The sequence below is a fragment of the Glycine soja genome, chromosome 2 (genome assembly GCF_004193775.1).
Source record: "Glycine soja cultivar W05 chromosome 2, ASM419377v2, whole genome shotgun sequence".
NCBI classification, from domain to species: Eukaryota; Viridiplantae; Streptophyta; class Magnoliopsida; order Fabales; family Fabaceae; genus Glycine; species Glycine soja.
In genome coordinates, this window is record NC_041003.1 from 14,606,122 (window position 1) to 14,622,473 (window position 16,352).

Genomic DNA, 16,352 nt, shown 5'->3' on the forward strand with positions numbered 1-16,352 from the left:
GCCTTTGTATCTTTACCATCTTTCATGGGAGGGGAAAAAAGGATACAAGTTTACAAGCTTTTTTCATGGCACATGGATTAAACGCTTTAACTTTTTAATGGGCCAACATAGCTTGTAAAAGCAAATACGCAACATCGGGATCTGGTGAAACAGGTTTAGTAGGACTGTTCAGGTACGAACATGATTGGAACCTGAAATTGTGGTGAGATACTTGTATAATTCCCTGTGATCACTGATGCCATGACCCACAATTTATTAATTTGAGTTATAAGTTTTACGATTGGGTTCACCGAAATATATATAATCAATGTCTGAAAAGCAAAGCTGCAAGCTTCAATTGTTGATATTTCACAAGGGAGTATTCTTGGTCTGCACTTTAGTTTACATTAAACTGACATGTACACTAATGGAAAGTGTCATCATTTTTTAGCCATCTCTCTCCTGAAGCGCCACAATGTGTATGCAACTTTTCATAATGAAGAAAATTTTATCATATTTAGTATACAAATGTGTCAATTAGTTAATTGGTTAGTGATTCTAGTAAACAACACTTCACAAAGGGTTTGAAGCAAACCAAAATGCATGCAAACTTTAGGATATATAACAGGCTGAGTATATTTCTAGACAAATAATATGGAAGCCAACGACAAGATTTTTCACTTTAAGATTAGGAAGAAATAAGAGCTCGCAAGCCCAAGAGGTGTTTGGCTCAAACCCTATCCTGCTGCTTGGACGTATATGAAGGAAATGAACCAAGTAAGTGATTTGATCATTTATGTATTAATAATACTGTAATACTATTGTTAATTATATTAAATATGCTGATTAGTACATAAATTATATTTTTAGTGAGTAATAAGACAAAAAATAAGTATGGGACATGCTGCATGTCAAGTTCTCGTAAATTCGCTACTAGGAGTAGCAAGTTGAAGGGAGACATACCACATGTCCGGTTCTCATAAATTTGTTACTAGAAGTAGTAGCATGTTTAAGGAAAATATGTCACGTATTACATTGTGATAAACTCGCTAGTTGGAGTAGTGGTTTTGACCCAATCATTGGTCAAAAGTGCCCTATGCCGAAAATGTTATCAGATCCATATTGATATTTTGTTAGTAAAAATGACAAAAAATGGTCAACGAGCCAATAATTTTGTTGTAGGTAAAACCATACCCAAGATTAATATTTGAGAAAGGAGAATTCAGAAAACAAAAACAATTTGTATATGCAATAAAGACACTACAGTATGATTTTTTTTTGGGGGGTGGGGTGGGGGGATATCACGTCATTATTGATTCCCCAAGATTCATGAAGACTATTTTGTCAGCCAGATACATCAGTTATTGCTTCCTTCCCCTTCCTCTCTTGGTCGTTTGTGTATCCATTGGTTCTTTCCCAGTGACTTCTGATGGATCCACTGCAGAATTAAAAGAATTTTTAAACAAATCAAGAGTGAGAAATCATTCCTGTAGGCAACATGAGACAGGAAAAGAACCTAAATGTATCATCAATGTATGTCACGGAACTGTTGTAACTTTTTAATATGGTTCCAAGAACCGCTAGTTTACAATTGAAATGGTTGACACATGGAGGAAAAAATTATTCATATCCTAAGCTGACTTAACGTGCACTCTTTTAAAGTTCTACTTATTAATATTCTTTCCCATGGTTTCAATATTTTCTAGTATTACAGGAAAACAATTTCAAAATCATTTCTCATACAAATATATCCATCGGCAAATAAGTGCCCAAATGTATACCGATCAACAAAGAATAACAAAAAAGACATACCTTCTGGTCCCCGAGCCATCAAAGTAAAGAATATATTATTGAGTTTTTCCATCTTCTTGGCTTCTTGTGCTTGGTCTGTCTTATACTTCAGACACTGGTCAAAAACAATAACAATCAACTTTAGGAACATTTATATGTGAGATGTGACCGAGACAACAATGGGGAGAGAAGAAAAAGATTTTGTTCGAGTGCATGCAATATGCTTATGGCACATACATCGTTGCATCAATTGGCTTCACACAAGTGACAAATTATACTACTCTATACAAGAAAACTGGCTCAGCAAAAACTGTAGTCATGACAAATTCATTGATGCAAGGAATCACATCTTGTTTACACACACACACACACACACACACATATATATTTATGCTTCATTCTATAACAAATACACAAGTTTTGGATTGTGTAAACTATGATGGGCACCTATGACGATTCTCCATTTGGTAAAGTTAGTTTCCTCTGGCACCTCAATAGAAAAGGAACATGTCAGAACCACCAATAATGGACAACTTTCCATCAATCACCAGTGCCCAAAGGCAATAAGAATATAAGGATATTTAGTGCTTCAGTAAACTAGTGCCACTGAATTAATTCCTTCACTAGTGGAGATTCCTAGAGATAGCATAATGCCATCATCCTAGTATAAGGCATAAAATGCAGTATAAATCTTCAGTTTGTCTTCACTCTTCAGTCGCCAGTCAAAAGAAGGGTAAAAAAATAACAAAAAGAAGCATCAAATGAATATCTAATCATAATATTTTCATGCCTGTATTTAATAACTTTTCATGATGTTGGGGGGAAGGGGGGAACCTTGCAAACAGAATCTCTGCTCCTTACGTTCAGATAACTCATAATTATAGATGTTTTAAAAATACAGGTAATAAATATACAATTCCTACACATAGATGCAACTAAGTAGAGAGTAAAATAGGTGTAAGCTTGGAAGAAGCTAAACCCATGCAAAATACTTAAACCAACTAAGAATTTTTCAATGACCATGACAAAGGTAGTTAAAATTGGGGTCCTACTTAGGATTGAGAAGGAGGCCAAAATTGTAAACTATGGGATCATAAGATCCCATAAAATTGATAGTGTTTGTGTGCATATATATGCATATAAAATAGCATAAATAAGAATAATAAAAAAATACTTCAAATCACAGCAACGCTTGCTTCAATTAAATTCATAATCCATAAGATGGTCATACATAACTCATATACTTGTACCAACTTAAATTAACAACTACAAACACAAAACATCAAATTTTTTATACTCAAACACACAGATCAAAGTCAAGACATCTAATTTATCATATCTAAAATGTTGTGTTAATTAGAAAATTCATCCTCCATTTGATCATCATCTAGTCCATTACCTTCATCATCCAAATTCTCCATATTAGGAGGGTCACCAACATCCTCTGCACTTTGGAGCATCCCCATCCAAACCTTCATTGTCTCCATCATTATTTTCCACAATCCACTCATTGTTTGATGAAACATAATCTAGATTTAGCTCAAGATACTTCCTTTTCCTAGCTTACTTCTTTTGGCCAATCTTGAGTTAGGCATGACAATGTCATTCATTGTTTTCTGCTTCAAACAACTTCTTTTGGTGTGGACCTAAGAAAATACAATTAACATGAACAAGTAGCAGACTACTAGGTAATTTAATAAAGAGGATTATAATTTGTCTTAAAATTTGGGTTTAGGCCTAACTCACCCTCATAAAACTGGTTTGTAAGGTGAGGTTTTATTTTTAAGCCACAAGCATAAATTACAATTCACAACATTTTCATTTGTACCTTTTCTACTACTTAACATTGTGTCAATGTTATTTAAAGCATCTTATGCTGCTCTACTTTGTGCAATTTGTTTTTTAGTACCATAAATGCCCACTCCAACTAATTTTTTTATCTAAGAACATTGAAGGGCAGAGATTCATTCCACAAATCAACATATTGTATCTTTAAATTTTGTTTTTAACAAACTTCATAAAGCACTGCCACCGGATGCTTTAGTATTGTGTCTGGATCAATTAGAGGTTCAAGCAAACCTTTAAAAACAGCTCCAATGGTGGACTCACTGATATCTGCTAGATCCTTCGGCGTTCAACATACTCCAACAACTTATAGGAAAATCACTTCTCATTAGGGTACGAAGTGTGTGAAGGCCTCTTCCATTAAGTACTTATTCTTAAACTCGTATTTAAAAATCGCTTCTACTTCGTCAATGTTTGGTAGCCGAGGAAGAGGATCCTTAGTCTCTTTTGGAAGATCACTACAGTCACTTGGAGACTCATCATTGGAAAAATTGTTGGAGACTTCTTGGAGAATCACGTTTTGGTCTTCACACACTTCCATGGTTGTTAGTTATGGCACCAGGAGAGAAAAAAATTGAGAAAGGATTGTTTTAGGGGTTTCTTGCTTTGAAGTTGTGCAAAAGAATTTTAAAGATTCGCTTGAACCTTTAATTGATCCAGACATAGTACAAAAGCATCCAGTGACAGAGCTTTATGAAGTTAGTCAAAAACAAAAAATTTAAAGATACAATTTGTTGATCTGTGGAATGAATTTACGGCCTTCAATGTTCTCATAGATGAAAAATTAGTCGGAATGGCCTTTATGGTAATAAAAACCAAATTTCACAAAGTAGAGCAGCAAAAGATGCTTTAAATAATATTGACACAGTGTAAAGTTGAAGAAAAACTACAAATGAAAATGTTTTGTGAATTGTAATATATGCTTGTGGCTTAAAAAGATTTATAAGGCTTGGTTAGTCCTCATCTTACAAACCGGTTTTATAAGGTTGAGTTAGGCCCAAAACCAAATTGTGAGAATTTGTATTTCACATCTTTGAGATCGTATCCACACCTAGAGGAACTACATGTCAAGCTTAATAAGCAATTTTTGAAATTCCAGATATTCATCTCCATAAGACTCCCACCAATTTGTTGGAATCTTCTTATCAATAGTCATTCTAGCTAAGTGACTACCACAAAGACCAACTTGTTAAAATTCGAACTACATTTTCCTCCCCAATCTCTTCATCAACACCATCAAGCATCTTAAAGACTTGATTGGCCTATTAAAATACATCAATAGACTTTAAAGTTTAAAAACACCATTCCTTTAGGGTTTATTCACCTAGAATTTCAATTTTATCCTTCTCTTGTCAATACACCATCAATCATTATGGTGCACCCAACTTGCTTCTTTCAGCTCTATGTTCTTTCAAAATCTCTATTGTCAACTCTATTTCCTTCAAATACTTTACTCTAATCTCGTGAGAGGACGGTGACTTAAATCCTTGACCACATAATAGGAAATTCTACACTTCTAGCCACATTGAATGGTATGACATTGCTGTAGAAAAATATCGCAATTGCTTGAAGACTTCCAGACTTCTCACCATCAATTGCTAGGTCCACTCCCACTTCATTGCTCTTCTTTTTTCAATAGTTTCAAGAAATCCCTTATGGATACTACTTCAACTTGATTTTTTTTTTATCAGTTTTGCTATCTCCCATGTTTCCTTCCTCACATCATCACTAACTGCTTAGCAAGGTTCAATATCATTATTTATTTGAGCCAAGTGATGCTTCAAATGATAAAAACCTCCTATTACTACCTTCTAAATTAACAAAAATCATTTTCCGCAATGCTAAATTCAGATGGCACAATTCCTCAGCAGTGGCGGAGCCAGAAAAATTATAAAGTCTGGGCAAAAATTTAAAGATAGCAAATTCACATTGTATATAATATGTAAATAGTAATCAATCAAAATAAAAGAGACTCGTCATTTTGTCAACAAAAATATAGTTTAAAATAAAAGAGATAAACATAATCTTACAATAGCGGGTTAAATAAAATTACGAGGCAAGTGTCCTTTCCGAGACTTCTTTGCGGTAAATGTTCGAATAATATCAATATCATCAAGTGACTTGAATATCTCCCGGTGTAACATACCATCAAGTCATTGAACCACACATCGTTGATCTTATTGCGCAATTTAGACTTGATAATTATTTTAAAAGCCTGGGCAATTGCAAAAATATATTAAAACTTGCATCCACCTATTATGTACTGATAATTATTTTAAATAAATACACTAACCAATCACAATCATAAAGTTAATCGCATTAACAAGTTCATATAAGTGTTGAAGCCATAAAGATAAGGTATGGTTTTCAAAAATTCATTATAAATAAACATGCTAATCAACTGTTTTATAATTATAAAGCAAAAAGAAAAAAAAAAAAAAGCACTCTATTTCCATGATGATAACAACAGTACTTTATTCCTGCTTTCTCTAAAAAATTTATCAAACATAGTATATTATTACTAATGACAAGTATGAAGTTCATTAAGAAATGAGGTTGTAAGACAAGATCACGGTTGACACTTTAAGCCCTCCCCATCCCACCCCCACCCCCACACTGCTGCCAGTGCTTCTCCATGACCAATTGCAAAAATATATTTTAAAAGTCATTGGGCCAGAGCCTGGGCAATTGCCCAGGATAGCCGGGCCTTGAAACCGCCCATGCCTCAGCTGCAGTATATGTAAATTGAAAGTCTAAAGAAGCGGCAGTTACACAATAAGCACATTGATTGGCATCTGTTGAACAACATCACAGAGGGTATTCACAATTTGGAATGTTCGAACCAGTTCTGCTCATTTCTCTTTACCATTAAAATCTATCACATTCCACGCGGGAAAGAAGCTATGTAGATTTGATTTCAGTATTTCCAACGAATGAACACATAAAAAAAATGAAATTCAACCCTAAAATACACAACAGCAATAATAATAATAATTAATACCTGCCTATTATCAGTGACCTTGAGTACCAACTTGCCATCACAATGCCGGTACTTCATCACATACCGCGTCTATTTCGAAGGTGAAAAAAAGAAGATATAATAAACAATTCGGGAGTGTGCATAAAATTAAAATAAAAAATGGGAACAGAATTGAGTTAGCGACAAAACCATAGAGAAATTAAAGGACATAAAATGGTTAGAAAAATGAGAAATGTAAACCATAGAGAAATTAAAGAACATACAGAATCAGGATCGGCACGGAACAACTGAACGGATCGCTCCACGAATTCATCCCACGAAGTTATGTAAACCATTGCGTTGTAGTTAACGCTCACACTCACTCGGTTTCGTGACAATTCTTCTGGGTTTAAATTTAAAATCATTGGAGTGGACCCCACTGTAGCTCATGTCAAGGTCAAGCTGTCCTTTGCTTCCTAACACCACAACAAACTATAGTATTTTTTTTTTTTTTACAAAGTTTTCCAATGTTATCTCATGACGTGATTTGAAAGATTAAACATACTCTTAAAAGAATAATTTTTACTTGACTTTTTTATGTTTAAGAAGGTATTTAAGATATTTTTATTTCACATTCAATTAATTATCTCCCATGGAATTAATTCGTTTGAGATCCAATCTAGATCATGATTAAATGAAAGTGTGGAATTACTTATGTCAATAATTTTTATTGACTTTCTTGACAAGGCAATTCCCATTGCTAGACACGTCTAACGACTCAGGAGACGTGGAGTCTAGTGTGTCTAGCGATTGTGGAAGCTTAAAAGCGGTGAGGATATTGCAATATAATGAGGCTTCAAAGACAAATAAACGAAGTTATACAACGTAGTATTATTAGTTAGTGTTTGGTAAACTTAAGTTTGATCTTAAAAAACATTCTTGACTAGAAATCGAGAATTTTAGAATAAATTTTTATTTTAGTTATAAAAACAGTTATAGAAAACCTTAAACTCAATTTTTACATAAATGAAAATCATTTGAAATGTAAGGACTAAAGTTGATCCGGTGCTTGAGGGAGTGGAGAGAGGTCTCAGGTTCGAATTCTTAACTGCCATTTAAGTTTATAAAAAGTTTCTAAACGCTATCCTAACTTGCTTTTTACCTGCCATTTAAGTTTGTACTTGTATTTATGCATGTCGCTTTCTGTGCGTCCATGATTTCGGTTACAGGGAAGGAAATGTCAAGAAACTTGGAGAAGAACTATCTATGTAATATTCAACTTAGCTTATTTATGAACTCAACACTAACCACTAAGCAGAATAATGGTGTAAGATAGAGAGTGGAAAAAGCAGAAACAGAATGGAGGTGGGTAGAGAAGAAACAGAGGAAAGTGGTAAAGGAACATGGAAGCACGCTGCTTTTCATGTTGCCACCACTATTGCCACCCCTGCTGCTTATGCCCCTTTGCCCTTCGCTCTTGCTTCTCTCGGTTGGCCTCTTGGTTAGTTATTTTTATTTGTGGACTGGATGATATCAGAATTATAAACAATACAAATTAATATTAAATCATATCTGTGTAACTATGTTATTGATAATATCTAGAATAATCAGGTTACTTATTATTACTTCTTTTTCATAATTTTATTCATTTCTTATGAAGCCACTTTCTGAAGTTTTCTTTATGTTAGTTATTAGATAATTAATTAACAGGTTTTGTGTTGGTGTTACTCTCTATCTTACTGATTTCAGGTGTGACTAGTCTGGTGAGTGCAACACTAGCCACCTGGTACTCTAGCTTTTTGATCGCTTCTTTGTGGAAATGGAATGGGGAAAAGTACCTTACCTATAGACATCTTGCACATAGTATTTTCGGTTGGTATTATATATTGATTCATTGGCATGTTGGTTTTACTGATATACAAAAAAGACTGCAAATACTTGCCTCCTCATTGTGAAGTTCCTAAATTTTTTTCTTACTAATTTGTAATATCAACCATACGCAGCTAGCCTCCATAGTTCATAGGGAAGTGTAAAATGAAGGCAGCCCGTAGGCTCAACAAGTGTAGAAATCAGGTTTTATTTATGCTTTACTGTGCTCAAAACAGATTTAGGTCCTATTTGGATAAATGTTTCCGTAAGTACTTATTGGAGGATAAAATAAGAAGATAAAATGAATTGAGTTTTTCTTATAAACTAAAATCAACTTGTGTACTTCAGCTCTTGGAGAAGTTAAATGAGTGAGTTTCTATAAAAGTTGAGTGTAAAAGTTGATTTTAACTTATGGAAACAACTTATTTTCTTCTCTTACTAACAGAAGATTTTTTAAATAGGGCCTTAGCCTATATTACCTATGCATACATATAATTATGCAGAACCCCTTATTTTGTACATAGTATTTAGTTTCTCTGCTCATAGCTATAATGACTGTCATATTCAGTACTCAAATGTTTTCTTTGCAGCTTTGTGCTAGCTGAACTCCATATTATCCACAACCATGGTTCATAATAGATTCTTGACATTTTGTTTATTGATTCCTGAAGGATTCTGGGGGTACTGGTCTATTGCCTTTTTTCAGCAGGTAGCTTCTCTGGGAAATAACATTGCCATCCAAATTGCAGCTGGAAGCAGCCTTAAGGTTATACTTATGCATCTAAACAGATTTTGAGTAGTGATATGACAAATATAATTAATGTTCCATCGTTTCTAGTCACCTTTTTCTAGTCTTTTCATTTAAATCTTCTTAATGGACAACAAAACATTTGATTCCAATTTTGGGGAGGATTTGAAAATGTTCTAATTCCATGTTTGTATAGGCAGTTTACAAGCACTATCACGAGAATGGAGCATTGACCCTGCAGCATTTCATTATTTTCTTTGGAATCTTTGAACTACTTCTCTCCCAGCTCCCAGATATTCACTCACTGAGATGGGTAAATGCATTGTGTACTTTCAGCACAATTGGCTTTGCTGGTACAACCATTGGTGTTACCATTTACAATGGTAAGCTGATGATGGATCTTCTTCTTCTTGTCTGTCAAAGCCTCAACACCTAATTGGTTCCTTCTCTTCATTTCGTGGTGATAAAATCTTTAATCTTTTGGTTCCAACATCTCTTAGGGAAGAAAATTGATAGGACATCAGTAAGATATAGCTTGCAGGGTAGTTCTGCTTCTAAGTCCTTCAATGCCCTTGGGACCATTGCTTTTTCATTCGGTGATGCAATGCTTCCAGAAATACAGGTATCTAATATTTCTAAATTGTTAACAAGGTTTTAAGTTGCGGTCATGGGCTCGTCTTGATCCTTGATGTTGAGGGAGTTTATGGACAAATGTGGCTGATAACAATTGTGATCGTAGAGACTCCAAAAAACCTTAGTGTTGTGGCTGAAATCGCAGGCGCAGACCGGTTTTTAAAACCTTGATTGTAACATGGCATTTTGTGACACTGTATTCCTTTTCCAGAATACGGTGAGAGAACCTGCAAAGAGGAATATGTACAAAAGCATATCAGCAGCATATACCGTCATTGTTTTGACTTACTGGCAAGTGGCCTTCTCTGGATACTGGGCTTTCGGATCAGAAGTCCAACCTTATATTTTAGCTTCATTGTCTATCCCAGAATGGACTGTTGTTATGGCAAATTTATTTGCAGCGATTCAAATATCTGGATGCTTTCAGGTACCTTCTCTAGCACTCAATATACGAGTATGAATTTTTTTGAAACTTCTTGTGGCAATTTAATATTCATTTTCTCTGCGGGTAGGGGAAAGGGGAAGAAGAGTCAAGAGTGGTGAATGTTGCATTAGTCTTTATTTTTTAGGTAGGAGCAGATAAACATGCATCATTTCTAAATCTCATGACCCGGGTTATTTCTGAAAAAAATATTAGATAGTTCAGACCATAATGTGTCTATGGTCCCAATAATCTTTATGTGACTTGTATTCAATTTTTTTAAAATTAGCTGAAAAAATTAATATCATTCAATTATATTAGTAGGGATTATGATGATCTCGGTCTACTTAATAATTTCTTATTATTCCTGACACGAAACTATTTTGGTTCAAATGCCTTTACTAATGGAGTTCCTTGCTTGCATCATTTGTCAGATATACTGCAGGCCAACATATGCCTGTTTTGAGGAAACAAGGGGTTCCAAGTCCAACAAATCAACTAGCCATTTTCCTTTTCCCCTCAGAAATCGCCCGGCACAACTTATTTTTACTTCCATCTTCATGGTTCTTGTTACTCTTATTGCTGCAGCTATGCCCTTTTTTGGAGATTCTGTGTCTATCTGTGGGGCAATTGGGTTCACTCCTTTGGACTTTGTGTTCCCCGCTTTAGCATACCTTAAGGCAGGAAGAACGGCCAATAACTCCAAACTTGGCCTTTTGATGCGACCATTAAATATTTTAATAGCTACCTGGTTTTCAATCGTTGCTATCTTGGGTTGCATTGGTGCAGTCAGATTCATAATGGCAGATATCAAGAACTACAAGTTCTTCCATGATATGTAAGAATTTTGGACTACCCCATAAATTATTTTCACCTTTTTCTCTTTGGGTAAGTTGTACTTTACCCTACATTTTTTTTTTTTCAAATCAACTAAGTACAGCAACTACAAATTATACATTTTATACCCTCATAGTTTTTAAAGTGTATATGTACACTTCATGGTCTTGATCCCGCTTGAAAGATTCAGAAACAGCACGCTCATATGCCCCCAGAAATTATTCCATGGTTCCGGACCACCATATCAGCTTGTGGTCCGGACCAATAATAGCTCAAGACATGGATTATTTTAGATTTATTCTCTAAGCCACACATGTAATAATTTTCTTTAAAAGAAATATAACATGATATACTGTATTCTCTGGTGCTTTCTTGTCTCCAGTTTACATATAGAATTCATTTTTCCCCTGTTAATTGTTTTTTTTTTCCTGAAGTTTACCCATTGTCCCAACCACTTGCAAGTTTAATATCAATGCATCTCGATAAAATTAGACAGTTTTAAGTGAAAATAATCATATGTTATGTTTCTAATACAATTTACCTTGTCATTTTTTTCTTACAATTGTACATTTTTTTGTAGAACATGTTATTGTTGTTTATGTGGAACTTAGTTCAATCTCTCTTGGAAGTTTTCCTTGCAATCTTCTATACATGTGAAACCATTTGAGCTTTACATATGGATCTCACGACAGTTGAAGCTATATACGTTCATGAATTGTGTTTTATCTTATAAAATTGAAATGCATGTTTTAATACATTTATTTAGCAAAAGTTGGAATGCTATGACCTTTACTGATCCCAAACGTTAAAGTTTCAATTGTGGTTAGCAATATTTCAGCTAATTAAAAGCTTTACCGACTGAAAAACTTTTGAAGTAATCAAAATCAAACAAAGGGTGATCGACATAACTCCAAAACTGAAATCTGAAAAATAATGAATACTATAAGACAAACCAATACAAGAGAAACAAGACTAGTCCGTGACATGTCCCAACTACTCAGTATACTACTGTTCAATAGTTGATAGTTAAGACATCGTTTGAGGCATTTTGATTTTTCTATTCTTTGCCGTCCCTCCCTATATTTTGCAAAAAAAATAAGTAGAAAAATATATAAGCATATATCAATATCAACAATATGATGCATAAACCTGGCCACTTGTCATGCCGACACACACACATTGGGGCTATAACGCTTCACTAGTCAGCAAGCTTTCATGCCCCGACTTTATTGATCGACGCATATTGAGACATTATACTATTTTTTATGTTGGGATTGGTTAACATCTTGACATAAGCCATCACTTTCTTACTAAAATAAATGTTAAAAAATTTATAGAAAGGCGACTTTTTAATGTGCGAAATAACAGAGTCACACTGTTTTGAATACATTTTTTTCATTAATGAAAATTACAAAATTTAGGAAGTTTTACACTTTATTTAATAATTTTCTCTCCAAATGTTATAATTTTTAATACTTCCTCTAGACTTATATATAAGAAAAAATAATTAAATTTACATTAATTAAAAATTTAATTGATATTATTTTATTTTACTAATTTCAAGTAAAAAAATTATTTTTAAAATATGTTTCATTAGAATTTAATGTCATGCATAAGAAACAATAATTAAAAATAGAAATAGAATAAAATTAAAGATATTTTAAAAATGGTAAATATAACAAAATTAATTAAATTTATTTGTATTTAAATTGAATATATAAGATTAATTTTTGATTAAAAAAGAATGTAATGGGATACATTGAGGTGTGTCTTACTATCCACCACTTTTTCAGATAGCACAAATGAGGGTCAAAGCTAGTTAGTTAATGTTTTTGCCTTTTTGCCGCCATTATAAATGGCAAGACCCCGTTACCGACTTCGTTGAGTTTGAACACTTAAGAGAACTTTTAGTCAGTCACAAACGCGGTTATTACATCAAAACGACACGAAGCACTTTCGTTCCCGATACTCATACTCGGAACACCAACTCCCATCTTCGCCTTCGGGTTAGGGTTAGGGTTAGGGAATTAGGGCTTCGAACTTCGACGCAATGTCGTCCATTAACCCCTCACGAGCTACCGCTCCCTCCGCCTTCGCCACGCGCCGGCCGTGGGAGGAGTTCTTCGCGCTCCACTCGTTCACGCGCCCCTACACCCTCGGCGAGACCACGCTCCGCGTGAAGCGCAACCTCGGCCACTTCCGCGTGAACTACGCCATGGTCGTGCTCCTCTTCGTGTTCCTTAGCCTCCTCTGGTTCCCTATCTCCCTCGTCGTCTTCCTCGCCGTCTTCGCCGCGTGGTTCTTCCTCTACTTTTTCCGCGATGGCCCCATCGTCGTGCTCCGCCGCGAGCTTGACGACCGCCTCGTCCTCGCGGCGCTCTCCGCCGTCACCGTCGCCGGGCTTGTCCTTACCGGCGTCTGGCTCAACGTTGTGGTGGCGTTGCTCTTCGCGGCGGCGGCGGTGGCGCTGCATGCGGCGCTTCGGAACACCGAGGATTTGTACGTGGATGAATTGGAAGTTTCTGATGGAGGTTTGGTTTCGGTTGTTGGTGGTAGCCCTACGAAACGAACAGGGTACGCTAGAATATAGTAATAGTTAGTTATGAGATATAACTGATTTTCGTTTTCGTTTAATCGTTTTTTGTGTTACTCGCATTGCATATATTTGAAGAAAATAGAGGTTCGAGTTTTAGGTTTTGGTTTCGCGGAAATATGAATTGTGTCCATATGATAGATTTACATACCGTGTTGTTAGCTTGGAATTGGAATAGATTTCTTGCTTGTTGCTTGGCCCCTTCTTCTTATGTTTTTAGAATCTCTTGTAAATTCTAAGATAGGTTGAAGCATTCAATTTGTGTATTTAGAGTTCCAATTCAATGTATTGTCTGGCTTGATATGCTTTGGTATTTGTAATAGGTTTAGCAATGGTGGGTAAGATTTGTTTTATTTTATATCAAGTGTAAATGAAGAGGTAACCATTTTGGTTATTCATTTGTGGTTTCATATGCATTTCAGTTTGCTATCCTACTACCCTCTTTTTTTTTTTAGTAGATTAATATCATGATCAAATTAAGAACGTTATATAATATAATGTTGTGCTTTTTGGAGTGGCTTGGGTTGCTGTTGTCTGAATATCTGATTTTGTTGAATTAGACTTGCTTGTGTTATGCTACTAAGTGTTGCAGATCCTTTTGTAGCCTGCTGTGAGTCAATTACTGAGACTTGTAACTGTACAACATTTGAGAGAATTGAATAGAGAACCATGGAATGCCAATTCATCATTCTCTTATGTTTAGCTGCAATTAGCTGACACCTAAGTTAGTTAATGTTAGCTACCTCTTTTTAGTTAGTCAGTTGGCCATTTGGGTTGATTGGGATCTGTTCTCTCAAAACATGTGTATAAGAACAGATTGTAAACCACATGCAATCAGACTCTGACTATTGAAACTCTTCCCTCTTTTATTTTTGAGTACTCTTCATGTTCTTTTCTCTGAATTTGACTATGGTTTTCTGGGTTTTTTTGGCACTATAGGAGGCGTTTGGATCTGTAGATGGTTAGGGTCTTTGAATTTGTAAAAGAAAAACTTTTTTTTTTTATTTCTTGCTTTACTAACAACTATAAAATTGTCACCTTGTTTTCTAATTTATGTGTATAGGAAATGTTGCAAACATTTTATTGTTTTCACTATTTCTAGTGCAATTATTCAAAAACAAGATATGGGGTGAAAATAAGGTAGAATTTTTGTTTTAATGAGTGAAAACAGGAAATGAAACAGAACATTTCCCCCAGTTCCAGATTAAAGCAGGCTCTTAAATTCCCAAATATTTCTTAGTGATTTAGATATAAAATATCTAGTATTTCCATGTTTCATATAATATTATGGTGTATCTTACAAAATCGGTTCTACACTTACCTACAGATGGAATTGTTCTGTTTGGAAAATTGGATTCTTTCACCTGAAGACACGCTATAACAAATTTCTGAAAAATAAATTTTCTTGTGAAAGACAGATATAAATCATTTAGGACAATTATATTCATACACCTGCTTTCCACTTCATTTTCAATCTCTCTTCTTTTCTCACCACACCGCTTATCACATTATTCATCTCTCTCTCTCTCTCTCCCACGCAAAATTGGGGTGGATGTTTAACATTTTCGAATTATTTGTATCTTTCATCTAATAGCTTAAGTTATTGGGAGAGTTTGCTTTATATGGTATCAAAGTCTATGACTAAGTGGTCAACAGTTCGCGTCAAAGGCCAAAGTACATGAGGTTTTACCCATTGTTTTGAATACCAGACCGGTTGGTTAAATCGGACCAATCGGAACCAGATGTTCAGTGCAGAGAACCAGTTTGAACTGATCTTTTTATTTTTATTTTTTTATTTAATTTAACATATTTTTAAGATAAATAACAATATATTTTAATATCTCACATAAATATCAATTATTTTGTCAACTATTATTAATTTTTGTCTTATAAAACATATATTTTGCCATATATAAATTTATAATTTTTAGATCTTAATTTTTTATAATTTATATTATTTTATCACTTCAAATATTGTATATTATATAATATTTAAAAATACAAAATTAGGTTAATCTTAGTTCCTATAATTAATAAGTGAATTTTTTAGTTCCTGAGAATTTTTTAGTTTTCTGAGTTTACATTTTAATTCACAAAATGTCTCTATTATTAAATTTTTTAACTTTGTTAGTTAAAGAATTTTATTGGAAACCTTTTAAGAATTAAAATGTTTAGGACTCAAAAATTTACTTACTTATTAATTATAAGATTTAAAAGGAATAAGTTTGAAAATTATAGGAATTAAATAGGTAATTAAATAGATTTTAAAAAGCTTAAGCTCTCTCAAAATCTAGAGACTTTTGGGTTTAAACTGTGAGCAATGCGCAAGCCTATCATATATATGTGTGTATAGGTGAAGATACATGAATGGTTTTATATGTTACATGTCTCTCTTAATGCGAGACTTACACAGGCTTGCTTTATCTTGACAAGAAATTCAACTTAATAATGAAAAATAGGTAGCAATTAACACTGGAGGCTCTAATGCCATGTTAAGAATAAACTCTTTCAATAACTTATGCTATTAGGTGAAGGCATATAAATGGTTTTATATCACCACCAGAAGAAATTATAAAGAGATTGTCGTAACTCAAGTTTTTTTTATTTCATTAGGGTGAGCTACCAATTCTATTTTAGTTATCTGATAATTAGATGGATAGATGCCTATCAGTTAATG

At 34.2% G+C, this 16,352-nt stretch overlaps 4 protein-coding genes across 6 annotated transcripts; 3 read left to right on the forward strand and 1 right to left on the reverse strand.

The window, feature by feature from the left end:
- Nucleotides 1–1,087: 1,087 nt before the first annotated feature.
- On the reverse strand, nt 1,088–6,994 carry LOC114389448 (signal recognition particle 9 kDa protein-like). Its single transcript, XM_028350130.1, has 4 exons — nt 6,859–6,994; nt 6,617–6,685; nt 1,792–1,885; nt 1,088–1,417 (listed from the first exon to the last, which is right to left on the reverse strand). Exons 1-4 carry the CDS (start codon nt 6,928–6,930, stop codon nt 1,341–1,343), a joined length of 312 nt encoding a protein of 103 aa, XP_028205931.1. The 5' UTR covers nt 6,931–6,994; the 3' UTR covers nt 1,088–1,340.
- Nucleotides 6,995–7,518: 524 nt separating this feature from the next.
- Nucleotides 7,519–11,553, forward strand: LOC114389454 (GABA transporter 1-like). 2 transcript variants are annotated; one of them, XM_028350141.1, is made up of 5 exons: nt 7,519–7,668; nt 7,804–8,075; nt 8,324–9,209; nt 9,388–10,251; nt 10,680–11,553. In XM_028350141.1, the coding sequence occupies exons 4-5, from the start codon at nt 10,003–10,005 to the stop codon at nt 11,085–11,087; spliced, it is 657 nt and encodes a 218-aa protein (XP_028205942.1). In that variant the 5' UTR covers nt 7,519–7,668; nt 7,804–8,075; nt 8,324–9,209; nt 9,388–10,002; the 3' UTR covers nt 11,088–11,553. The 2 variants fall into 2 exon arrangements, with proteins under 2 accessions (XP_028205942.1, XP_028205950.1); XM_028350149.1 differs by having other exon boundaries at nt 9,392–10,251.
- Nucleotides 7,934–9,987, forward strand: LOC114373053 (GABA transporter 1-like). Its single transcript, XM_028330602.1, has 6 exons — nt 7,934–8,075; nt 8,324–8,446; nt 9,115–9,209; nt 9,388–9,574; nt 9,692–9,813; nt 9,931–9,987. Exons 1-6 carry the CDS (start codon nt 7,934–7,936, stop codon nt 9,985–9,987), a joined length of 726 nt encoding a protein of 241 aa, XP_028186403.1.
- A 1,345-nt stretch (nt 11,554–12,898) lies between the features above and the next one.
- On the forward strand, nt 12,899–14,565 carry LOC114389467 (PRA1 family protein F3-like). 2 transcript variants are annotated; one of them, XM_028350161.1, is made up of 2 exons: nt 12,899–13,656; nt 14,268–14,565. In XM_028350161.1, exons 1-2 carry the CDS (start codon nt 13,133–13,135, stop codon nt 14,287–14,289), a joined length of 546 nt encoding a protein of 181 aa, XP_028205962.1. In that variant the 5' UTR covers nt 12,899–13,132; the 3' UTR covers nt 14,290–14,565. The 2 variants fall into 2 exon arrangements, with proteins under 2 accessions (XP_028205962.1, XP_028205969.1); XM_028350168.1 differs by having other exon boundaries at nt 12,900–13,656; nt 14,280–14,565.
- The last annotated feature ends 1,787 nt before the right edge of the window (nt 14,566–16,352 follow it).

Coding starts and splice junctions, on each gene's coding strand:
- LOC114373053 (XM_028330602.1), top strand. CDS start 7,934: ATGGAGGTGGGTAGAGAAGAAACAGAGGAAAGTGGTAAAGGAACATGG. Junction 8,447..9,114: donor TCTTGCACATAGTATTTTCG/GTTGGTATTATA, acceptor TGATTCCTGAAG/GATTCTGGGGGTACTGGTCT. Junction 9,210..9,387: donor CAGCTGGAAGCAGCCTTAAG/GTTATACTTATG, acceptor ATGTTTGTATAG/GCAGTTTACAAGCACTATCA.
- LOC114389454 (XM_028350141.1), top strand. CDS start 10,003: ATGGCATTTTGTGACACTGTATTCCTTTTCCAGAATACGGTGAGAGAA. Junction 10,252..10,679: donor AAATATCTGGATGCTTTCAG/GTACCTTCTCTA, acceptor ATCATTTGTCAG/ATATACTGCAGGCCAACATA.
- LOC114389467 (XM_028350161.1), top strand. CDS start 13,133: ATGTCGTCCATTAACCCCTCACGAGCTACCGCTCCCTCCGCCTTCGCC. Junction 13,657..14,267: donor AGCCCTACGAAACGAACAGG/GTACGCTAGAAT, acceptor TAAGTGTTGCAG/ATCCTTTTGTAGCCTGCTGT.
- LOC114389448 (XM_028350130.1), bottom strand. CDS start 6,930: ATGGTTTACATAACTTCGTGGGATGAATTCGTGGAGCGATCCGTTCAG. Junction 1,886..6,616: donor AGGTCACTGATAATAGGCAG/GTATTAATTATT, acceptor GTTTTTGACCAG/TGTCTGAAGTATAAGACAGA. Junction 1,418..1,791: donor GATGGCTCGGGGACCAGAAG/GTATGTCTTTTT, acceptor TTAATTCTGCAG/TGGATCCATCAGAAGTCACT.